Source organism: Babylonia areolata, chromosome 29 (assembly GCF_041734735.1).
Source record: "Babylonia areolata isolate BAREFJ2019XMU chromosome 29, ASM4173473v1, whole genome shotgun sequence".
NCBI lineage: Eukaryota > Metazoa > Mollusca > Gastropoda > Neogastropoda > Buccinidae > Babylonia > Babylonia areolata.
The window spans coordinates 27,558,809-27,584,610 of NC_134904.1; the positions used below are offsets into that span (position 1 = coordinate 27,558,809).

Below are 25,802 nucleotides of genomic sequence, written 5' to 3' on the forward strand. Positions count from 1 at the left end.
TATTATTATTATCATCAACATCATTCCAAAGGGAAACCTTCAAGTGACGGAGACGGTCGAATTGTTGTGACAAAGTGGACTGAGGTTTTAAAAAGGAAAGAAATTGGGAAAGGAAACAAACGTTGAACTGACAGCTCAAATTAAGGGAGACTGCCGATTGAAGCTGGACATTGGTGTTTTATTTATTTATTTATTTATTTATTTATTTATTTTTCATTCAAATAACACAAGCGGGAAGGACGTTTCTTCTTCTACTTCTTATTCTTCATCGAAGCTGGACACTGGTGTTTTTGTTTTTGTTTTATTGTTTGTTTGGGTTTTTTTGAGGGGGGGGGCAAGGGGGGGGGGGGGGTATTCTTTAAACTAAACACAAGCGGGGAGGACACTTCTTCCTTGCGTTGCTTTCTTCACGCCAGAGAAGAAAAGGAAGCGAGGAGCACTGTATCACGAAGTCACGAAATGCACTATCATTTCCATTAAAAAGAAAAGGAAAAAAAGACGACCAGAAAGAAAATATGTGCATGAAACAAAGTCGAAAACAAGCTGATTCATTATTGAAATGGCCATGCCGGCTATCGTGCCATCAGACCTCCAAAGAGCCGTTTGATTTTTCGGACACAAAGCTTATCTATTTTATGCATCAGTTCTCTCCCTTTCTGAATTATCAATTTATTTTTAGTTCAAAAGCTTTTTTTTCAGTTGCAGTTCGTTTTTCACTCTAGCTATTGTCCCCAATTGTAATTTTTCACAGTGTATATAACTCTTTTGTTTATACATCCCGATAAGAAATAGACTTCTGTCGAGGGTGATTCAATGGCTTTTCAAGCCAAAAGTAATGAACAGCGCCAGCTCCAACTCGCAATATCATCTTTCCTTTTTGGTGTGTGTGTGTGTGTGTGTGTGTGTGTGTGTGTGTGTGTGTGTGTGTGTGTGTGTGTGAAAGCAGCATGAGGGAGAGCACATCAATATCGTAATGCTATAGCATCAGCCCCTCTGCCAAGTTATCTGTTCACAAAGAAGATTGACGTCCCTGACTGGGTTCACTATTCCCCATTTTTCATTGATGATCTTTTTGCAGGAGGGTGAGGGAATGGAACTGTAGGGGTCACCAACATATAGCACAACACGTTTACAAACTTAACTGAAAACCCGGGGAGTTCAGAAAGCGTCGCTTTTTCAATATCCTGGAGAAAACACCCTTTCGGGGATTTGTATGCGTTTGTCCCTGTTTGCCCGAAAAAAAGCAAGATAATGGGAAACACGTGAGTAACATTAACGTGTGTGCCTCGTTGAGGGCGAATGTTATTGCACTTTAGGCTCTGTGCCTTATTTAGATCCCTCTCATATCAGGGTTTGGGGATTAAGTAGACGGGATGGGAGGATCAGTTACGGATGTTGTGCCGATCCTCTGAAGATCCCCCTGACTTTTGCCCCGATCCCCCTCTCTCCGAGGCAGAGGGGAAAGAGTAAGGGCTGGGGGTGGTTGCCAGACACACAGACACACAGACAGACAGTCAGAGACAGGAGCGAGGGGTGATTTCTTCCATGTCTGAAAACAGAAAGAGAAACTCTCAGGCCCCAAGCACATGCTCCATCCACACACGACACGCCACGCAGCGAATGGCACACACCTGCACAACCACAACGCCGAACACAATGGCACAGGACCGGAAAGCCAGACATTTGCAGCACACATTACACTACAGCAGCACCGTCAACAGCCACATCGCTTCCTGCCCATTAGACAAATACTTTCCTATGCACCCTTCGTCCCCGCCCCAATGTAACCCATCTGGTGCATCACACTAACAATCCAGCAGGCCAGCAAGAAAGCTGTGAGCGGCGACACAGCTCAACCCAGACACCAGACTGTTAGAAAAGTACTTCACTGTCTGACCTCGCTGGCAGACTCTGATCAGACTCTGATTTGACGTCTCATCCCTTACCCTTTCTTGTGTACTCATCTCCTCACCTCATTGAACTGTGAGGGCACCTGCGTCCACGCATGTAGCATCATACCCTGTTATTGGTGTTACATGCCCTTCGCCAAACCCTTTCCAGTGATCCCTTATCCTCGTCCCTTGTACTGGCCACCAGGCCCATAAAAACCCCAACAGATCAGCGAAAAATCAAAACCTAGCAACACAGACTGAGCCAAACCCAGACTCCAAACCCGCAAAGTATGTCATTGTCTGATTTTGCAGGCAGAGAGCGATTTGACGCCTCATCCCTCACACTTGTACCCCCCATCTCCTCTCCTCTATGAACAGTGACGGTACCTGTGCCCGCACGTGCAGCAGTTGACCCTGTGTGTGAGTATTACAAAAACTAGCGACACTGTTAGCAAAGTACATGATACTTGTACCCCATTCGTTCAGCCCAGTGGAGGGCTAAAACAAATGTTTAAAAATCACGAGTGGCTGGGACAGTGGTACTGCTAAAGGAAAAGAAAAAGGTATATAATAGTGATGAAAAACCAATGGGTCTTGGTACGCCAAGATGTGGGGGGGGCGGGGGGGGGGGGGTTCATAGGACTGAGGATGTTGGGGGAGTGTTCCCAGGAGGATAAACTGAGCGAGGGAAAGAGCAGAGGCATGTTTGTGTGGAGGGAGGGGAGTCGTAAAGAGTATGTGGAAGCAGCAAGTAGTGGCTGCTCCTTTTTGCTGGCAGCAGTATGTACACAACAGTCTGGGACAAATTAGCTGCTAGTGATGTATGTGGTGTTCAGTGCTGTATGCAGTATATGCTGCTGATGATGTTGTGAGTGACGAGGGAAGTGCGGTATGGGGGGAGGATAGGAAATGGTGGAGGGGTGAACGAAACAGCAAGAGAGAAAGACAAAGACAGAGAGAGAATCTTTTTCTTTTTTTTAATTCAGGGAAATGGAATAAGCATACATGTGCTTTTTTCATCCAGCACTCAGGACAAATAGAAAATGAAATCAAATTATTCACAAAATAACACACACAGAGAGCGAGCGAGAGTGAGAGAGAGAGAGAGAGAGAGAGAGAGCTTGAGAGGCAGAAACAGACATGAGGCAACATGGATACAGAGAAGAAATTATGTTTCTATTTTTTACAATATATGCACCTAAACAGAATTTGTGTTCCAACTCTCAGACCCCATAACAGACACGCCACACTGCACCACACAACATATGGCACACACGTGCACAAGCACAAACACCCCAACACAATGGCACAGGACCGGAAAACAAGACATTTGCAGAACACACATTACAGCAACACCATCAACAGCCAAACTGCTTCCTGCGAATCGACAAACCCTTTCCCGTGCATCCCTCCCCCTCATCCACTGTGTAAGCCACTAGACACCCCTCCCCCTCATCCACTGTGTAAGCCACTAGACACCCCGAACAAACAAACCAGCAAAGAAAAGAAAGCCTAACAACACACACTCAGCTCAGCCCAGACACCACACTGGCGAGGTATGTCATTGTACTGCTGTTTTGCTGACATACTGATTTCACGCCTCATCCCTCCCCGTTTCTTGTGTACCCATCTTCTCCTCTCTTTGAACTGTCATGGTGCTTGCGCCCGCACGCGCACCATTATTACACTGACACGACCATGTGCGTGAGTATTACAAAAACTAGCACCACTGTTACCCAAATACTTGACACTTATCTCCTCCCATGGCTCCCCCCCCCCCACCCCCCCAAATGGAGGACTATAACAAACAGTGGGACATCACTCATGGCCGGCACATTGTTACTGCTGGAGGTATATACAAGATATAAAAAAGTAAACCGAAAAAACGTTTCTAGTGACATACATGACGGAAAGCAATGAGTCACGGTATGCTAATGATACATGAGGGAGGTGGGATTCGGGCACGTGGGGGGGAGACAGTCCCAGAGAAGCGAACAGCGGGAGGGAGAGAGAGGGGAAGGTCGTAAAAAAACCAGTAGGAGCAGCACGGTAGCTTTTCTTTTCTTTCTTTCTTGTTTGGTGAGGGTGGGGGTGGGAGGTGGGCAGGGGATTTGTGGAGAATTGGGGAAAGGGGGGAGGGCCATAGGGGGCTGGGGCAAATGAGCCACAGGTGATCTATGCGGCATTCAGTGCTGCTTGTGCTGGTATGTTGATGATGATGCTGATGTGAGTGGAGAGGAAAGTGTTGGTTGGGGGCCGGGGGGGGGGGGGGGGGACGGAACTGAAGGACAGAGAATCCTTTTAAGGTAGTGGGGAGAGAGGGAGGTTGACAAATAAGGAGAGAGAGAGAGAGAGAGAGAGAGAGGAGGATGGGAAGGCAGATATGCTGGGGGCAGTCTTTTTGTACAGAATAATCATTCTTTTCAGAACAGTAGATTCTTTTAGTTGAAGTGGGTGTTCGTGCATCAACTTAAATAAATGAAATGTATCAACTTAATGCATCAACGTAAATTAAAAAGAAAAAAAAAAGAAACGTTCTGAGTAAAAATGTAAATGTGAAACTCATGTCCACTGTGTATGTGCGTGCGTGCGTTCCTGTTTATGTGTGTGTGTGTTTGTGTGTTTGAGAGAGAGAGTGCGTGCGCGTGCGCGCAAGTGCATGTGCCTGTGTGTGTGTGTGTGTGTGTGTGTGTGTAAGCTTGCGTGCGCGCGCAAATAACAGCCAGCACCAAGCCAGCCAGCAGTGCAGAGACACAACCAGCCAGCCAACAGTGCAGACACAACCAGCCAGCCAACAGTGCAGACACAACCAGCCAGCCAACAGTGCAGAGACAACCAGCCACCAACAGTGCAGACACAACCAGCCACCAACAGTGCAGAGAGACAACCAGCCAGCCAACAGTGCAGAGACACAACCAGCCACCAACAGTGCAGACACAACCAGCCACCAACAGTGCAGAGTCAACCAGCCAGCCAGCAGTGCAGAGACAACCAGCCACCAACAGTGCAGAGACAACCAGCCACCAACAGTGCAGACACAACCAGCCACCAACAGTGCAGAGTCAACCAGCCAGCCAGCAGTGCAGAGACAACCAGCCACCAACAGTGCAGAGTCAACCAGCCAGCCAGCAGTGCAGAGACAACCAGCCACCAACAGTGCAGACACAACCAGCCAGCCAGCAGTGCAGACACAACCAGCCACCAACAGTGCAGAGAGACAACCAGCCAGCCAGCAGTGCAGAGACAACCAGCCACCAACAGTGCAGACACAACCAGCCAGCCAGCAGTGCAGACACAACCAGCCACCAACAGTGCAGAGACACAACCAGCCACCAACAGTGCAGAGAGACAACCAGCCACCAACAGTGCAGACACAACCAGCCACCAACAGTGCAGACACAACCAGCCACCAACAGTGCAGACACAACCAGCCACCAACAGTGCAGACACAACCAGCCACCAACAGTGCAGAGACACAACCAGCCAGCCAACAGTGCAGAGACAACCAGCCACCAACAGTGCAGAGACACAACCAGTCACCAACAGTGCAGACACAACCAGCCACCAACAGTGCAGACACAACCAGCCACCAACAGTGCAGAGACACAACCAGCCACCAACAGTGCAGAGACACAACCAGCCAGCCAACAGTGCAGAGACACAACCAGCCACCAACAGTGCAGAGACACAACCAGCCACCAACAGTGCAGAGACACAACCAGCCAGCCAACAGTGCAGAGACACAACCAGCCACCAACAGTGCAGAGACACAACCAGCCAGCCAACAGTGCAGAGACACAACCAGCCACCAACAGTGCAGAGACACAACCAGCCAGCCAACAGTGCAGAGACACAACCAGCCACCAACAGTGCAGAGACAACCAGCCAGCCAGCAGTGCAGACACAACCAGCCAGCCAGCAGTGCAGACACAACCAGCCAGCCAGCATTGCAGACACAACCAGCCAGCCAGCAGTGCAGAGACAACCAGCCAGCCAGCAGTGCAGACACAACCAGCCAGCCAGCATTGCAGACACAACCAGCCACCAACAGTGCAGACACAACCAGCCAGCCAGCAGTGCAGAGACACAACCAGCCACCAACAGTGCAGACACAACCAGCCAGCCAGCAGTGCAGAGACAACCAGCCAGCCAACAGTGCAGAGACACAACCAGCCAGCCAGCATTGCAGAGACACAACCAGCCAGCCAGCAGTGCAGAGACAACCAGCCAGCCAGCAGTGCAGACACAACCAGCCAGCCAGCAGTGCAGAGACACAACCAGCCACCAACAGTGCAGACACAACCAGCCACCAACAGTGCAGAGACACAACCAGCCACCAACAGTGCAGAGACACAACCAGCCACCAACAGTGCAGAGACACAACCAGCCAGCCAGCAGTGCAGAGACACAACCAGCCAGCCAACAGTGCAGAGACAACCAGCCAGCCAACAGTGCAGAGACACAACCAGCCAGCCAACAGTGCAGAGACACAACCAGCCACCAACCAAACGGCCGGACAGCCACAGCACCAGGCACTAAATCGCACAGTATACACAATGTACCATGCTTTGTTCCTAGTCAGCTGGGACTGCCCGCTCCACGTCCCTCCACCATCACTTGTTTGATGTGCCACGACGAATGAAGATCTACGACACAGTCATTCACTTTCGCTCTTGGGGTCACCGAGATCTCATGGTGTGTGGTCTGCAAACCAGCAGCTAGCTGTTTCCTGACCAATCATCGTTCTCTTTTCAACTGATGGGAGCGTGCGCACGCGCAGTGATGACAATTAACCCGGCGCATGCATGCACGTGGCTTGGAGAAGTCAGCGCCATGGGCGGGAGGTGTGCCGGACACTATAGCATACCATCATCCATCACTTACAGTGGTAGAATATCCTGACGAAAAAGACAGTCTGAGAGGAAGTAAAGTCTGGAAAGAAAGAAACCCTGATGATACACGTGACGGAAAACAATAGCTGGTGATGACGATGACGACGGTGATGATGGTGACGAAGTGTGTGCAGTAGGCAGGGAGGCGGCATGGGAGACAGTTTGTGTATTCGAGGGTTTGGGGGGGAATGGGGGGGGGGGGGCGTGGGGGGAAGGGTAGGGAGGCGGCGGGGGTGACCGTGACATCAAGTCACGCTTTGGCAGCTCCGTAGGTACTGGTATTCTCACCCCGATGTGATCCTGTTCGCAAAATGATGTCGTCAGCAAAATAGTGGTAAAAGTACATGGGAGAGAAAGTGAACTTGAACGTGAGCAGCATGATACAGTCATGCAGAAAGTGACCATCAGTTATCGGCTGAGTGTTACAAATGGACCAAAGTGAATATGTCAGAAAAGTGACCATGAAAGTAACGTCAACAGTGACGGCACAGCTACTGTCATGGCAAAATAGCACAGTTCAGCATAGCGATGCACAGTTACTGTCATGGCAAAATAGCACAGTTCAGCATAGCAATGCACAGTTAGTCATGGCAAAATAGCACAGTTCAGCATAGCAATGCACAGTTAGTCATGGCAAAATAGCACAGTTCAGCATAGCAATGCACAGTTACTGTCATGGCAAAATAGCACAGTTCAGCATAGCAATGCACAGCTACTGTCATGGCAAAATAGCACAGTTCAGCATAGCAATGCACAGCTACTGTCATGGCAAAATAGCACAGTTCAGCATAGCAATGCACAGCTACTGTCATGGCAAAATAGCACAGTTCAGCATAGCAATGCACAGTTAGTCATGGCAAAATAGCACAGTTCAGCATAGCAATGCACAGTTACTGTCATGGCAAAATAGCACAGTTTAGCATAGCAATGCACAGTTACTGTCATGGCAAAATAGCACAGTTTAGCATAGCAATGCACAGTTACTGTCATGGCAAAATAGCACAGTTCAGCACAGCAATGTTCATAAAATGAAATTCATGATGTCCAACAATGTGACACTTTGGATAAAGTGACCATTATTGGCAAAATGACACTTTCAGTAAAATGCCATTTTCTTCATCTTTTTTTTTTGTTTGTTTGTTTGTTTGTTGTTGTTGTTTTTTTTTGCAAACCGACATATATGACTATCTGGAAATATCGGCCAAGTGGCACTCTTACTACAGTGGCACTGATGCTTAGGCAAGGTGACTGTTTTGGAAAAAGAGGTTATAATTATGTTCTCACTGTGGCAATGCCATTGACTTTGTAAATAGCAGAGCTTACATCATTATAGAGCCAAAAGTTCATACTAAACCACCTTTCTCTTCGTGTGTGTGTGTGTGTGTGTGTGTGTGTGTGTGTGTGTGTGTGTGTGTGTGTGTGTGTGTGTGTGTGTGTGTGTGTGCAAGTACAAACGATCAAATCCGCATGTTAATGGTTCCATAATCAACATAGCGTTTGATGGGTTATAGAAACAAGACAGCGACTGTCGATTTAGGGGGGCGGGGGGGGGAGGGGCATCGTTCATGCAAAAACAAAAGAAAACAAACAAAACCAAACAAAACCGACAAAAACACACACATATGCACATAAAAGCCCACTCGCCAGTACGAGTGAACGTGGGAGTTGCAGCTCACGAACGCTAAAAGAACGGAAAGAATACCAGCATTCACTCGATCCGTATTGGATGGGTGCTCAATGGAACTGTCTGGATCCCTGGCATAGTTTTCCATTGGACATTAGCTGTCTGGTTCTGCAGTGCTTGGCAGATTGTGTGGCTGCATTATCGGAACCACAGCCAACGGGTAAACAGGAGCAACACTCAACACTAAAAAATATAAAGCTATCGCACCTGATTGGGCTGCCTTCACCCAGCACGAACCGCGCCCAGCCAAGTGTCGAGCAGACATTCTCCACCACTGAAATGGGCCCACAGTAAATTTGGTTCAGTGATGTGAGCCAAAAATGGTCCTGAATGGAAACTATTTTCTTTTTTCTTTTTTCCCTCGAAAGTAGGCGATGATGTCCAGTTCCAATCCGTGGGTCGGTTTTTTTAATAAATATTCCATTGGAAACGGTGGATGTGATCTGATATTTACGAGAATAGGAAGAAAAAAACAAAGCCGATTTCTCACGGGTGGTGTTTTTGTCGATAAACCTTTCAGTGGAATCGGGTCATTGATCTCTCTCTCTCTCTGTTTCTCTCTCTCTCTGTCTCTCTCTCTCTCTGTTTCTCTCTCTCTCTGTCTCTCTCTCTGTATCTGTCTCTCTAGTTCCTCTCCATCCATCTTCTTTCTTGTCTCCGTCCTCTCTCTTTCACTTCCTCTCTTCTCCTGCCCGCTCTCTCCCCTTTTCTTTCTCTGTATACTCCTCTCTCTCTCTTCCCCCTCTCTCTTTTACCCTCCCCTTCCCTCTTTCCCTCTCCCCACCCAGTCTCTCCCCTCCCTCCTTCTCTCTCTCTCTCTCTCTCTCTCTTCCCCCTCTCTCTTTTACCCTCCCCTTCCCTCTTTCCCTCTCCCCACCCAGTCTCTCCCCTCTCTCTCTCTCTCTCTCTCTCTCCAGTCCCTGTTCTCTTCCTGTACGGGGTTTTACCTTCACCGCTCGATGCCGGCATAATCATCAATCAACAAGCCAGCTGCCTGATCGTATTGTTCATCCAATCGTTTTCCCGTGTCTGCGCGCGTGCGCGTGCGAAAGTTACATTTCAGTGTATAAGAGCGTGCACGAGCATCGCTCATTCTGAACATCGTATTCGCATTTCTGAAACCACAGGTGGCTTCCCCTGCATGCAGCGAGTCATCGCTCGGTAATTATACAGCGGTTCACCATTGCTTATTGTTAAAAAAAAAGGGGGGGGGGGGGAATTAAAACAATGAAAATAGTAATTACTGGTCGATGATGCACAACCAAGACCAACCCAACCTCAACCCTACACCCAGTCTCTCCTCCACCACTACCACAAACCTCCTCCCCCCCATCCCCGCTTGCCCCCCCTCCCCCCTCCCCGGGCCCCGATCCATCCCGCTCTGGTTGAAATGGAAGTGGTTTGATGAAGTGAATGATTCTTCCCTCAAATCCGAGATTACACTGGACCGGATCTAACCAGTGGGATACATACAATAAGATGAATGAAAGAAAGAAAACATTAGTTCGGGTGCTAATGGCGTTCCTCTGCAGAAATACATACAGCCATCCAGCCAACATTTTGACATTGCAAATGGAAGCGTCTCAGTTTGATACTGTAGAGGGAAGCAGCTCATTCTGACATTATAAATGGAAGCACTTCTCCTTCTTCTTCTTCGTTCGTGGGCTGCAACTCCCACGTTCACTCGTATGTACAGGAGTGGGCTTTTTACGTGCGTGACCGTTTTTACCCCGCCATGTAGGCAGCCATACTCCGTTTTCGGGGGTGGAAACATTTCACTTTGATAACTGAATGTAAATGGAAGCATCTCACTTTGGCTGACATTGTGAATGGAAGCACCATACAATATTGGGATAAGTGTTGAATTTCTCGACGCATCGAATGGACTCCCCCACCCCCACCCCCACCCCCTTGTGTGTGTGTGTGTGTGTGTGTGTGTGTGTGTGTGTGCGTGCGTGCGTGCGTGCGTGTGTGTATGTGTGTGTGTGTGTATGTATGTGTGTGAGTGAGAGAGAGAGAGTGTGTGTGTGTGTGTGTGTTTCTTCATTCTTGCACCAGAAAGACGAAGGAAGTATTGGATGGAGAGAAAGACAGGAAGGAGGAGGGGAGGGGAAGGGGAGTGGCAGCGGTGCTCTGCTGGACAAGTGACAGTGCTGCACGCTACCGTGCGTGAGAAAGAGATACACTGAGACAGACAGACAAACAGGCAGACAGATACAGGAAAACATAAGCACATAGGGAGGGGGGGCGGGGGTGGATGGGAGACAGAGGGGAAGACAGGCTGAGGGAGAGGAAGAAAAACAAGGAGAGAGCGAGAAGCAGAGAGAGACAGACGATGAAGTACTGAAACACACATACGATTAAATGTTGGAACACTCAAATGAAGGAATACATACTTTGGGGACATACAAAAAACAGAGGCGATATGTATCTTTTGGAACGCAAAATTTGCGCAATGGAGCACAACAAATAAAGCAATGTGGACCTGATTGAAAGCAAAAATGAAGAAGCAGAACCACTGAGGCATAGAAATGAAGAAATGGAACCCGCGCAACATAAAAACAAAACAAACGAACACATGGAAAACTCCACCGCAAAACAAAGAGACAACAGAGAAATAACGACGCCGGCAAGCCATGTCGCTCTGGCGACAACTAATTTGAAGACTGGGGGGAAGGGGACATTCGACACCCTGGATCATCAGCAGCTCATTGATTTATCAACCCCTCGGCCATGCTACCCCCCGCCTCCCCCCCCCCCTCCCCGCCCCCCGCCCTCACCCTCATCCCCCCTCCCATCCCCATCGCTGTCCACCTCGGTACGACAGACTGAAGACACCGCCTCCCTGCTATTTCCATCCTAGAGTCTTCAAGAGCAAGGAGCATAATGCAAGAAGTGTACCCCCGAAAATGGAGTATGGCTGCCTACATGGCGGGGTAGAAACGGTTAAACACGTAAAAGCCCATTCGTGTACATGTATACCAGTGAACGTGGGAGTTGCAGCCCATGAACGAAGAAAAAGAAGAATGTAAGATGTGTAATGCGTAATGTGCGGTTTTCGTTCAAACGTGTGTGTGTGTGTGTGTGTGTGTGTGTGTGTGTGTGTGTGTGTGTGTGTGTGTGTGTGTGTGCGTGTGTGTGTATTCACAAGTTCATATAAATCGATATGCATATCTATGTGCCCAAAAATTCTACTGTTTCTGTGTTTCTCTGTGATTTTTCGAATGATGTTTCTACCCCCCCAAACCCCCAACCCCCAAACCCCCCCCCCCCCTCCGCACCCCTCCTCCCCCCATATTCCCGGTACACTTGGTAATAAAGACATATTCTGTTCAGTTCAATTCAATTCTATTCTAAAGTCAGGTTACCCTGATTCTAAATTCACTGCCGTTTTCTCAGTCTCTGTATCTATCTGTTTCTCGCCCTGTTTCCCTCACTCTCGTTCTCTGTCTGTCAGTCAGTCAGTCAGTCTGTCTGTCTCTCTCTCTCACTCTGTCTGTCTGTCTGTCTCTCGCTCTCTCTCTTGTGTCATTCCCATCTCTCTTCCAGAGCATTCCAGACATTTTGGCCATGGCCGTAAGTTATTTGACAAGGACGGAGGTCGAAAGGCCGAACACATTTCCTCTAGGTTCTGTATTTATTGTGACAATTCTATTACTCCAGCTTGGCTGGGATTGTGGAACCGCAGAAGCACAATGCTATGGAGATACCAGGAATATTCTGTCCGCGCCATACATTGCCATGTGGGAGGAAGGAAAATAAAATGCCCATGTAAGTAAATCTGGTGGGACTGCAGTTTTAAGGTGCAACACCGGCGAGGGAGCTACCTGGAAGAGAGCTAATTACTTCCCGTTCCGTGTGGCGGTTCTTTGTGTTCATGCTGCATGCCTTTGTTACACATGTCTGTCAATCTGTTTTACCTCTCTCTCTCTCTCTCTCTCTCTCTCTCTCTGTCTCTGTATGTGGAGTGGGGAGGGTGTGAGGGGGGTGTGGGTCTGTCTGCCTTGCTTCACTGCCTCTGTGTGTTTCAGTCTGTTTTGATCTGTATCTGTCTCGGTTTCTCTTTTTCTCTCTCCTGTTGTAGACCCCCTTCTCAACACCCCCCCCCCCCCCCCCCCCCCCCCCCACCCCCAGCCCCCTCTCTCTTCCTTATCTTTGTCTGTCTGTCTGTCTGTCTGTCTGTCTGTCTGTCTCTGTCTCTGTCTCTCTCCCACCCGCCTCTTCTCTCTCTCTCTCCTTCACTTTCATAATAATAATGCATCGACAACTCTCATGTCTTCATTAAGCACGCCTGGATACTGATATTGACGCAGCTCTCGTTCACTGGAAAGGACATCCGATGTATTTCCTGGCTTCTCTGATGTCTCCTTCTCTAAGTGCCTTTGTATCGATATCGAGCATATATATAATATATTCCCAGTGGCTGCCTAACACCCCGCCTCCTCCCCCCCCCACCGCCCCCGCCCACCCCCCAACTACCTCCCACCCCCATCTCTACTCTCGCTCCCCCTCTCTCTGTGTGACTCACAGACCGTATTCTTCCACTCTTTCTGATTTTTCTTTCTTTCTTCCTGCCTCCTCCTCGCTGTTGTTATGATTGAAGTTGTTGTTGATGTTGTTGCTCGTGGTGGTGGTGGTAGTGTTGTTGTTGTTGTTGTTGTTGTTGTTGTTGTTGTTGTTGTTGTTGTTGTTGTTGTTGTTGTTGTTGTTGTTCTTCTTCTTCTTCTTCTTCTTCTTCTTCTTCTTCTTCTTCTTCTTCTTCTTCTTCTTCTTCTTCTTCTTCTTCTTCTTCTTCTTCTTCTCTTCTTCCTACTCCTTCTTCTTCAACCTTTTTCTTATTCTTTTCTTTGTTTCTTTCTTTCTTTCTACTTCTTCTGCTTCTTCTTTTTCGTCTTTTTCTTTCTTTCCTCCCCGCCCCAGCCATCCTGACCCTCCTCTTTCCTCCCCGCCCCAGCCATCCTGACCCTCCTCTTTCCTCTTTCCTCACCGCCCCAGCCATCCTGACCCTCCTCTTTCCTCTTTCCTCCCCGCCCCAGCCATCCTGACCCTCCTCTTTCCTCCCCGCCCCAGCCATCCTCACCCTCCTCTTTCCTCTTTCCTCCCCGCCCCAGCCATCCTCACCCTCCTCTTTCCTCTTTCCTCCCCGCCCCAGCCAGCCTGACCCTCCTCTTTCCTCCCCGCCCCAGCCATCCTGACCCTCCTCTTTCCTCTTTCCTCCCCGCCCCAGCCATCCTGACCCTCCTCTTTCCTCTTTCCTCACCGCCCCAGCCATCCTCACCCTCCTCTTTCCTCTTTCCTCACCGCCCCAGCCATCCTCACCCTCCTCTTTCCTCTTTCCTCCCCGCCCCAGCCAGCCTGACCCTCCTCTTTCCTCTTTCCTCCCCGCCCCAGCCATCCTGACCCTCCTCTTTCTCCCCGCCCAGCCATCCTACCCTCTCTTTCCTCCCGCCCCAGCCATCCTCACCCTCCTCTTTCCTCCCCGCCCCAGCCATCCTCACCCTCCTCTTTCCTCTTTCCTCCCGCCCCAGCCATCCTGACCCTCCTCTTTCCTCTTTCCTCCCCGCCCCAGCCATCCTCACCCTCCTCTTTCCTCCCCGCCCCAGCCATCCTGACCCTCCTCTTTCCTCCCCGCCCCAGCCATCCTGACCCTCCTCTTTCCTCCCCGCCCCAGCCATCCTGACCCTCCTCTTTCCTCTTTCCTCCCGCCCCAGCCATCCTCACCCTCTCCTCTTTCCCCGCCCAGCCACCTCCCTCATTCCCCGCCCTCCTCCCTTCCTCTTCTCCCCGCCCCAGCCATCCTGACCCTCCTCTTTCTCCTCCCCGCCCCAGCAGCCATCCTGACCTCTCCCTCCTTTCCTCCCGCCCCAGCATCCTACCCTCCTCTTTCCTCCCGCCCCAGCCATCTGACCCTCCTCTTTCCTCTTTCCTCACCGCCCCAGCCATCCTCACCCCTCCTCTTTCCTCTTTCCTCACCGCCCCAGCCATCCTGACCCTCCTCTTTCCCTCTTTCCTCACCGCCCCAGCCATCCTCACCCCCTCTTTCCTCTTTCCTCACCGCCCCAGCCATCCTGACCCTCCTCTTTCCTCCCCGCCCCCAGCCATGCTGACCATCCTCTTTCCTCACCGCCCCCAGCCAGCCTGACCCTCCTCTTTCCTCTTTCTCCCCGCCCCAGCCATCCTCACCCTCCTCTTTCCTCTTTCCTCCCCGCCCCAGCCATCCTCACCCTCCTCTTTCCTCTTTCCTCACCGCCCCAGCCATCCTCACCCTCCTCTTTCCTCTTTCCTCCCCGCCCCAGCCATCCTGACCCTCCCACCTCACTTCATGTTGTTCCTGCTGCTATTAATTGTGTTTACGGTGTGCGTGAATCAGGGGGGACGTCCAAAAAGACAGAGGGAAAGTGAAAGGAATCATCAACAGCAATTTGTTAGTCTGTGTGTGTGTGTGTGTGTGTGTGTGTGTGTGTGTGTGTGTGTGTGTGTGTGTGTGTGTGTGTGTGTGTGTGTGTCCCCCCTTCCCCACTATCTCTGTTTAATGCATGTGTCAGTTAAATAACTAAATGATGGGAGCACGACAGAGAATATGTACTTCTCGTCCTTCTACTGCCATTGGAATCACACAGAGACATACAGATAGACAGACAGAGACACATACACACACACACATACAGACAGACAGACAGAAAGACACAGACAGACAGACAGACAGACAGAAACACACACACACATCCACACACACACACACACACACACACACACACACACACAAAGGAGTTGCGTCCACATCTGTTCTGATGATGGTCATAATTATTATACACGGACACGACTGACTATCATACATAATTATGATTAATAATTATTATCCAAGCTTGTGGTCTTCTAAATAAATTAAAAAGCCAACAAAAATCTCAAGAGACGCTGCAAACAGAGAGCTAGGCAGGGAAGACGTGAAAGAAACAAAGACACACAAGACAAAGCACGGCGCCGAGGTGATGACAAAGACATGAAGAAGAAGTGAGGGGGGGGGAGGGGAGGGACAGGAGGGGGCAGGAAGGGGGAGAGGGTGAAAGAGGGGTGACGATGACGGAGATGTGTGCATCTAATTATTTTAGTCACACCTCCTTGGCCGGGACACCCCACATCCCCCCTGTGTGTGTGTGTGTGTGTGTGTGTGTGTGTGTGTGTGTGTGTGTGTGTGTGTATTTGAATGTGTGTGTGTGTGTGTGTGTGTGTGTGTGTGTGTGTGTGTGTGTGTGTGTTTCTCCAATACTCTCTTTTTGTGTCTCTCTCCCTCTCTATGTCTGTTTGTCTGTCTGTATCTTTCTCTCTTTCTGTGTGTGTGTGTGTGTGTGTGTGTGTGTGTTTCTCCAATACTCTCTTTTTGTGTCTCTCTCCCTCTGTGTGTGTGTGTGTGTGTGTGTGTGTGTGTGTGTGTGTGTGTGTGTGTGTGTGTGTGTGTGTGTGTGTGTGTGTGTGTGTGTGTGTTTCTCCAATACTCTCTCTCCCTGTCTATGTCTGTCTGCCTGCATATGTGTGTGTGTGTGTGTGTGTGTGTGTGTGTGTGTGACTGGTGTGTCTCTCCAGGGGCATCCTTCGTTTAAATCATTAAGTCCTGGAAACGGTGCGGACAAAGGCAGCAGGGCAGTGCTGTGTGTGTGGGCGTGAGGGGCGTGGTGGGACAGGAGGGCGCTGGGGTGTTGGCACTGAGGATCGCTGAGTAGGGCTGAATGCCTGGTTCTGAGGAAACAGGGAGAGAATGACACACAGAGAGAGACAGAGACAGGGAGACAGACAGAGAGACAGAGAGAGACACAGACACAGACAGGGAGATTGAGAGAGAGAGAGACAGAGAGACAGGGAGACAGAGACAGAGAGAGACACAGACACAGACAGAGAGAGAGAGAGAGATTGACAGATAGGGGAAACAGGCAGGGGAAACCTATGCAGAAACAGAGAGAGTGACACAGGGAGAGAAATAGTTAGATGCACAGACAGACAGCTAGAGAGAGAGAGGGAGAGAGAGACAGAGGCTGACAGACAGTCTGACGGACAGACAGAGAGACAGATACAGAAAGAGAAGCACACAGTGACAGACAGGCAGAAACAGAGACAGTAAATGAGAGGGTGTGAGAGAGAGAGGGGGGGGGGTGACGGGTGAACAGAGAAAGGGAGAGAGAGGGAGAGGGGTGGTGGTGGAGAGAGACAGAGAGTCAGTCATATCATGGTCAGAGACAGAGAAAATGAGAAATAATGACACACACATGCGCGCGCGCGCGCACGCACACACACCCTCACACACACGCGCACACACAGAAGCAGACAGACAAACAGATCGTCAGACCGACACGCAAACAGACCCCCCCCCCCCTCCCCCCCCCCCCCCCCCCCCAGCCCCCTCCCAACACACACACTGGGACGGAAGGTGACGGAGAAATTAGAGTGACATCACTCACGCGTGTCTTTCGTGTCTCCCTCCCCGCCCCCACCCTTCCCCCAAAACAAGGCCTCCCTCCCACTCCACCCCCTCCCCTCCCCTCCCCGCTAGCCAGCCATATCTGATCCACCCGGTCTTTTTCCAATGCAAGCTCCCCACCCACCACCCAAATTCTCCCCCCACACACACGCGCACACACACCCCTCCCCCCCACACCCACACACACACTCTCAGACCGTATCCTCCTCCCCATCTGACCCCTCCCCTCCCCCTCCTCCCACCCCCCTACCTGACTCCAGCTCTCTCAAATACGTGCCATGAGTCAGGCCTACTGGCCTGGAGGCAGGTCGATTTTTTTTTTCAATGTCTTTTTTTTTTTCTTTTTCCTTTTTTTTCTTTTTTTTCGGCGCCTTGTCATGGCGTCGCCTGTGTGACGGGGAACATACACACACACACACACACACACACACACACATACATACACAGAGTACACGCGCTAACACATACACAACATACACAGAGCACACACGCACGCACGCAAACACACACACACATACATACACACACACGCGCACACAGACACGCACACACACACACACATGCACACACACACACACACACACACACACACACACACACGCACACACACACGCGCGCGCACACACACACACACGTGCGCACGCGCGCACACACGCACGCGCACACATACACACACACACACACACACACACACACACACACACACACACTTGACGTCCGTGTCGGACTCTATACCGTAAATCTTGTTCTTGAATAAAATCTTTTTTTTTTCTTTCTTTCTGTCTTTTCTTTTCTCTGTCTAAGAATATTAGCAATTAACTGATTGTAAAACAAAATATCCGTTGTTTTTCTTTGTTTGTTTGTTTGTTTGTTGTTGTTGTTGTTGTTGTTGTTTTGACGTTTTCGGTGTAGTCTGGTTGCTTCGGCTACCACCAACATCGCCACTACTACTACAACCGCTGCTGCTGTTACTGCTGCTACTACTACCACTAATAATGATAATAACAATAATAATAATAACAATGTTAATAATAATAATAATAATAATAATATAATGATGATGATGATGATGACGACAACAACAACAACAATGATAATAATAATATTAATAATGATAATAATATAACTACTGCTGCTGCTGCTGCAGTTACTACTACTATTACTTTTACTGCTGCTGCCACTTCTACTACTACTGTTGCTGCTGCTGCTGCACAAATAACAACGAAATGATAACAGTAATGGTGACCGACGACGTGGAACAGAGACGATGACTGTGACAAAGATGACAATGGCAATGATAATTACAGACAAGTCAATTGTAAACCTGAATGTCATATATTCGTTATCAAAGTAAGATTGTTAAAGTAATAGAATGGCAATGAATATGGCGATCAGGACAGCTTTGACGATGATGATGAAGGCGATAATGATGATGGTGATGATGACGATGATGATGATGAAGGCGATAATGATGATGGTGATGATGATAATGATGATGATGATGATGATTGAAATGACAATAATGATAATTATGATTGAGATGACGATAATAACGATAACAATGCTGGTTATGACGATTCTCATTCATGACGATGTTGATGACGCCGACGACCACTGATGACGATGATGATTTCAACGCTACACAAAGAAACACACACACACACACACACACACACAAGCAAGCAAGCAAGCAAACGCAGAAGGAAAACAACAGACCCAGAAGAGAACAGAAATTGCCCGGGTGTGGTTGTCTGAGGTGGGGGGGGGAAGTTTGCAGACACACTTCATTCAGCCCACGCGGAAGGTGAATGACTCACCGCACGGCGACAAGGCGCGACAGGTATGCTGGCTGCTGCTCTCTGCTGTCACAATGGCGGCAGCGGCAATGCAAGAGAGGCTCTGTGGCTTTTGCTCTCTGTCTTTCTGGAACTGTCCCTCCGTGTGTGTGTGTGTGTGTGTGTGTGTGTGTGTGTGTGTGTGTGTGTGTGTGTGCGTGAGAGAGAGAGAGAAACACAGACTGTGTGTGCGTGTGTGTGTGTGTGTGTTGTGTTGTGTGTGTATGTGTGTGTGTGTGTGTGTGTGTGTGTGTGTGTGTGTGTGTGTGCGTGAGAGAGAGAGAAACACAGACTCTGTGTGTGTGTGTGTGTGTGTGTGTGCGTGCGTGCATGTGCGTATGTGCTGTGCCCCCCCCCCCCCTCTCTCTCTCTCCCTTTATTTTTCAATCTCAGCTGCACCAGTGGAAACGCACCCGGAAAAAAATGATGCGTACGCAAATACACAACAAAACATCACACACACACACACACACACACACACACACACTGAATGTTTCTCTTCTTAATATGCTCATGTTTATGTTTCATTGTGTCTTATAAACTTTAAGGTTTTATGACAATAAAAAGTATTATATTCTATTCTATTCTATTCACACACACACACACACACACACACACACAGAGTGCACGCGCTAACACATACAGAACATACACAGAGCACACACGCACGCACGCACACACACACACACACACACACACACACACTGACCACGACACGCACACATTCAGACAATGCTGTGATCGGGGTACAACGGGTATCTGACAATGAAAGATTAATGAGACTAATTAGTAATTATGGGTGGAAAAATGAAAAGATTGATTAACTAAAAAAAAAGTAATTACATCAGTAATGATTCATAGAGACTAAACGAGAGAGACAGACAGACAGAGAGAGAGAGAGGGAGACACAGAAACAGAGAGAGAGACAGAGAGAGAGAGAGAAGGGAAAAAAATCGTTGAGAGAGAGGGAGGGGTGGGGCCTAATTTTAAAAGATGGCCCTTTGGAGAGAGAGAGAGAGAGAGAGAGAGAGAGAGAGAGAGAGAGAGAGAGAGAGAGAAGGAGAGAGAGTTCTAATGATGGAGACACACCAGCCACACACTGACACACATTGACATTGACAGCGAGATCAAACAAGAGATGGCCCTCCTTTTTTACAAGTCACAAGTTCATGATGATGATATCCTTCGTGATGTCCTAATTAAGGGGTGGGGAGTGGAGGAGGGGGGGGGGGGGGGAGAGGGGATGGAGGAGGTGCGAAAGGGAAGAGAAAGGGGTGCAGGGAGTGTGAGAGCTTGGTGGGGTGGTGTGGTGTGGGGAAGGGGGGGGGAGGGGTTGAGGTATACTTGGAGACAATGGCTGCATGGCAGGACATGTTGTTGTTTCTTTCTTTCATTCTTCCTCTCCCTCACCCTACACATCATCGAGAAGAAGTCACATCTGAAACAAGTATATTTCAGTTTAGTTTTCTATTCTGTAGTCTTCCTCGCCTCTACACCACTTATCATCGGAAAAAACAAAAACAACACACACACACACACACACACAAAAAAGTTGTCGTGCATAATAAAGAACAACAGCTGAAATTAGTCTTTTAAAACTCCCCCCCCCCCCCCTTCTGTAATCAAATACAGGTTGTGTGTGTGTGTGTGTGTGTGTGTGTGTGTGTGTGTGTGTGTGTGTGTGTGTGTGTGTGTGTGTGTGTGTGAATCAATACAGGCTGTAAAAGAGAAGGCAAAAGGGACTGCATTGTCAGTGCTGTGGAGGGGACACACTGCAGCAGGTAGGATTGGATGATGGAGAGAAAAAAGGAAAGAAAGGAGGGTGGAATGAAACCAGAAAGAGTTAGACAGACAGACAGAGTTAGACACACAGCGAGAGAGAGAGAGAGTTAGACAGACAGACAGAGTTAGACACACAGCGAGAGAGAGAGAGAGAGTTAGACAGACAGACAGAGTTAGACAGACAGCGAGAGAGAGAGAGAGAGTTAGACAGACAGACAGAGTTAGACACACAGCGAGAGAGAGAGAGAGAGAGTTAGACAGACAGACAGAGTTAGACAGACAGCGAGAGAGAGAGAGAGAGAGAGTTAGACAGACAGACAGAGTTAGACAGACAGCGAGAGAGAGAGAGCGAGTTAGACAGACAGACAGGCAGAGTTAGAGAGACAGCGAGCGAGCGAGAGAGAGAGAGAGTTAAACAGACAGACAGAGAGAGTTAGACAGACAGACAGACAGACACAGAGTTAGACAGACAAACAGACAGAGAGAGAGAGTGAGAGAGAGAATTAGACAGACAGAGAGAAAGGGTGGGGGGAGAGAGAGAGGAAGAGAGAGAGAGAGGCTGCATCAATCTACGGCTATTATTCCTCTCACTACCCCCGAAAACGGAGCGTGGCTGCCTACATGGCGGAGTAAAAACGGTCAAACACGTGAAAGCCCACTCGTGTACGTGGGAGTTGCAACCCACGATGGAAGAAGAATTCTCACTTTTCCTTCAGTCTTTCTCTGTTTCTTTCTCTGTGATTAACCGGTCAAGACATATTTCACGTAGCCAGACAGAGAGAGAGAGGGGGGAAGGGAGATAGAGAGAGGAAAAGAGAGAGAGAAAGAGGGAAAGAGAGGGAAAGAGAGAGATGGAGAGAGGGTGAGAGAGAGGGATGAAGAGAGGAGGGGAGAGAGGGAGAGAGAGACGGAGAGAGATGGGGAGAGAGAGAGGGAAAGAGAGAGGGTGAGAGAGAGGGGAGAGAGAGAGAGAGGGAGAGAAAGACGGAGACAGAGAGGGAAAGAGAGGGGGTGAGAGAGAGGGGAGAGAGAGAGGGGGAAAGAGAGAGAGAGGAAGAGAGAGAGGGAGAGAGAACTGGGGATGTGGGTGGCAGAGAGACCGAAATAGAAAGACGGAGACGGGGACACACACACACACACACACACACACACACACACACACACACACACACACACACACACACACACATCAGTAAAGAAATGGAGTCTGGGTGATAAAGCCACAAAATCACGGGCATCTGTTCAATAATAAAACACGGTCCATGCAAATAAATCGAAACGTCTGCTGAAGAAAAAGAGAAAGGGAGGCAGAGAGAGAGTGAGCTAGTGAGTGAATAAAGCTTTTCGGCGAAGTATAAACTTAAAACAGACAGACAGAGCTAGATAGAAACGAGGAGAGACTGAGAGACAGGCAGACGGATAGACTGACAGACACATAGACAGAGAGATAGGAGATAATCCCAATCAAACAGACCCTCATCCTAAAACACAGACATCATGACAAGAGTTCATACACGGTACACAATGACACAATGCAACAGAACAGAACACAGTTCGCGTCAAAACTGTCCGCGCGCACACACACACACACACACACACACCGTGTCCACTGACCTGGTCACAGGAGTTTGGTCCACGTCTTGGCGCCGACAGCGCCTGCTTGATGCCCACCGCCTCGCTGTCGATGTGACCCACAGCGCGAGGCACGTGCACGCTGCAGTACACGTCCGCCTTCTTCTTCTTCGGCACCGTCCTTGACCCCTGACCTTCACCCTGACCTTCCTGGTGACCCAACAACGACGACGTCGAAGGCGGCGACCCTACTCCTCCTCCATATCCTCTTTCGTTTGAAGTCTGAAACCCAAGAGCAGGAGGAGAGCAACCGTAGTTTCCACCACCACCACACTCCGACCCCTGTCCTTGACCTTGACCTTCTTCACCACCTTGACCCTGGGACGACCCCTGGTCCCAGTGGAAGGTCCTGAGGGTCAGCTGAAGCCCGCACACGCGGCACCGGAAGCAGCGGCGGTGGAAGAGGACGCCCACGTCCACGCGTTCCACAGGATACACCCGCTTCCCGCAGCGGTAGCAAGGGTCTGCCGGCTGGGAGCTGGGCCTCCAAAGGCCTCCCGAGTAACCCCCAGCGGACGCCAGGCTCGGGACTCCTCCCAGACCCCCGCCGGGAATCCCTGGGCCGCCACCACCGCCTGCTCCTCCTGCTGTTGATGTTCCGCCGCATCCTCTTCCTCCTCCTATTCCTCCCACGCCCTCGGTGGTGTCGGAGTCGGCGTCGCTGCTGAGGTTATCGTCCTCCAGGGCGTCAAGCATGGCCCCGCAGCGGAGGGGGAGGGAGAGGCTTCTGGGGGAGAAGCAGGTGTTGATGACTGGCCATTGCAGCTTCAGGTAGGAGTTCGCCATTGGGGGGGTGCGGGGGTACTTACTGGAGTCAGACACCTCTTTGGGTGGTTTGTTTTATGTCAGTTATTTGTATATTGAAGGGGTTGCATTTTGTTTTATCTTTTGATCATTTGAGTACTAAACACCTCCGCTTTTTTTGTTTCCAATGAACGTATTGAATTTTATTTTATAATTTACTCGTTTGATTATTACACACTTCTTTTCGTGTCTATTGAACGCATTGCATTTTATCTTATCATTAACTCAATTGATTACTATACACCTCTTTTTTCTTTCTATTGAGCGTGTTGCATTCTATCTATCATTTACTCATCTGTTTACTTGTTTGTCTATTTCTATTTGCCTTGTATGTTCGTTTGTTTGGATTCTGAAAAGTTTTGTATTCCATTGCAAACACGTTTTTTTCCGACCGTGAGAATCGACAATGAAACTACTGGGGTCAGCGAGCTGTCCAGTAAATTGAAAGGAGAGGGTGTGTGGTATCACTGGTCATTTTGATTGTCCTGTCAACAGTTTTACTCCTGAAAGAGCTTAACGAATGCGTCTTCGAACATACATTATCAAATGGTTTTGTCAATGTTATGATGTAAACAGCTGGCCTGAAAACGAAGATAGACGCAAAGAACGAGTTCCTCTGCCAGTGCCGTGTTACAGTGCGTTTCAGACAAGAAAATGGGACCCCCAAAAGTTGAAAAGAAATGTTTTTTGCGGGTCTACCAGAGAGAAATGCAGATATTCGTTTGTTGAATTTTTGTTTGTGTACGTTTCACTACCAGCAGGAGCTTCGTACAACTTGGTTCACTGCATGGATACCATGAATGACGTTTGATGTGGTTCTCCGGCACCAGTGACTTTCATTCTGTGTTATATAATGAAGGTTGGTTTTTGTCGTCCATGGGCAATTGATACATTTCTTACCCTCAGTGTCATTCTGTGGTAGAATATCCTTTAATGTGGGATCCCTTGTAGAAATAGTATCCTTAAATGTGGCTCACTCGTAGAAATAGTATCCATCAATCCAGCTCACTCGTAGAAATATTATCCTTCAATATGGCTCACTCATTGAAACATTATCCTTCGACAAGTTTCACACGCAGAAAAAAGAATCCTTCAGTGTGATTTACTCTTAGAAACAGAATCTTTCAATATAGTTAACACGTAGAAACAGTATACTTCAATATAGTTCACTCGTAGAAACAGTATACTTCAATGTGGTTCACAAATAGAAACAGTGTTGACAGCCTTCTCTTGGAATGTGTTATATTTTATCATGAAACAGTAGATGCATTGCAAAAACAAACAAAAAAGACAAACAAAAGCTGATTGTTTGGGGAATACATTCTGTTGGCATGAAGATGATTTCGCTTTCTTTTTTCTTTGAATTCCTGTTTTGATGGCTGCTACATCTTGTCTTGAAACAGGTGTGTTTGACGAAAAGATTGTTTGGGGATATAATTATTTCCACCAGCGTAACGAATCGTTGTTGATGATCACTTCAAACAATCTTCCTCCTCACTGACGTAACATCATATCTTTACACAATGTGTAGGTTATGAATAAAAAAAAAGTTTGGGCTCAATTCAAACAACCTGACAGTGTTCACTTTCAATGTTCATTTGAAAGACGATGCATTTTGCCCCAAATATGTGTCAGATTGACGAAAATATTGTTGCAGGTACAGTTTTAACAGCATAGCCTCTTCATCTTCGCCTTGGAAAGTTCCCATATGGCTCAGGCTGTAGGACAGTTGTCTCCCTGAGGCGGGTAGCGCTGTCTACGACATATCCATGTTGTTCACCTTCCTAGCAACCACGATGTCTATATCAAATAGTGATCTGAACAGTGAATTTCCATGATATTTGCTCCCACTGCATGTTTCAAAAAAAAAGGGGGGGGGGGAGGGGGGGGGTCTTTTCCGTTTCACACAACCAACAGGAGGCTGGGAGACTGTTTGTCAACCCCCCACATGCCTCTGATTTATTTTCCTCACTGTTTCTGTGGGGGTTTTTTTTTATCGTGAAAATATCCCCGGATTGCTAAATCTATATCGCTACTTGACACACTAGTGGCGATGTATTGTTACAGCAATCTGACACACTAGTGGCGATATATTGTTACAGCAATCTGACACACTAGTGGCGATGTATTGTTACAGCAATCTGACACACTAGTGGCGATGTATTGTTACAGCAATCTGACACACTAGTGGCGATGTATTGTTACAGCAATCTGACACACTAGTGGCGATGTATTGTTACAGCAATCTGACACACTAGTGGCGATGTATTGTTACAGCAATCTGACACACTAGTGGCGATGTATTGTTACAGCAATCTGACACACTAGTGGCGATGTATTGTTACAGCAATCCGGCAGTAGTTCACACCTAGCTAGCAGTCAGTACATTATTAATTTGACTTTCCGTGTTTCCTTCATTGATTTTTCCTCATGAGAAGTGGCCGACTGCCCCGGTTCTGTGGCCAAGTAATCACGTGTGGACTGTTGCTGTGCACAGCACTGTAAGGAAGAAAAAGAACACGTGTCACTGACCAGTCAATCAGAGATATGTACTCATTCGAAATCAAATAAAATAAAATTAATATTGCAGAAAATAAATGATCAAAACCTGCTAAAGCACACCCCACTGAAAAAACCACGACAATCCATTTCACTGTAAAGAGGACAACAGACAGACCCGACACTCCCCCTCCACTTCCTCACACTTTCAGTTTTCACCTGTTGTTTCCACGCGCCGATTGCGGGCAAGAAGAGCAGACAACAAAACCCTGTTTTGCAAGCCACACTCGCGACCATAATCTCCCCTTTCAC

The 25,802-nt window shown here is 48.6% G+C and overlaps 1 protein-coding gene across 1 annotated transcript in view; it reads right to left on the minus strand.

Annotated features, from left to right (window-relative positions):
• The window catches only part of LOC143274754 (hillarin-like), a 135,644-nt gene extending 111,674 nt beyond the window's left edge, over window positions 1-23,970 (minus strand). Inside the window, exon 1 of the mRNA XM_076578672.1 lies at window positions 22,170-23,970. Within this exon, the coding sequence (XP_076434787.1) occupies window positions 22,170-22,973 (804 nt within the window). The 5' untranslated portion in view covers window positions 22,974-23,970. The remainder of the gene's footprint in view (window positions 1-22,169) is intronic.
• Between the last annotated feature and the right edge of the window lie 1,832 nt (window positions 23,971-25,802).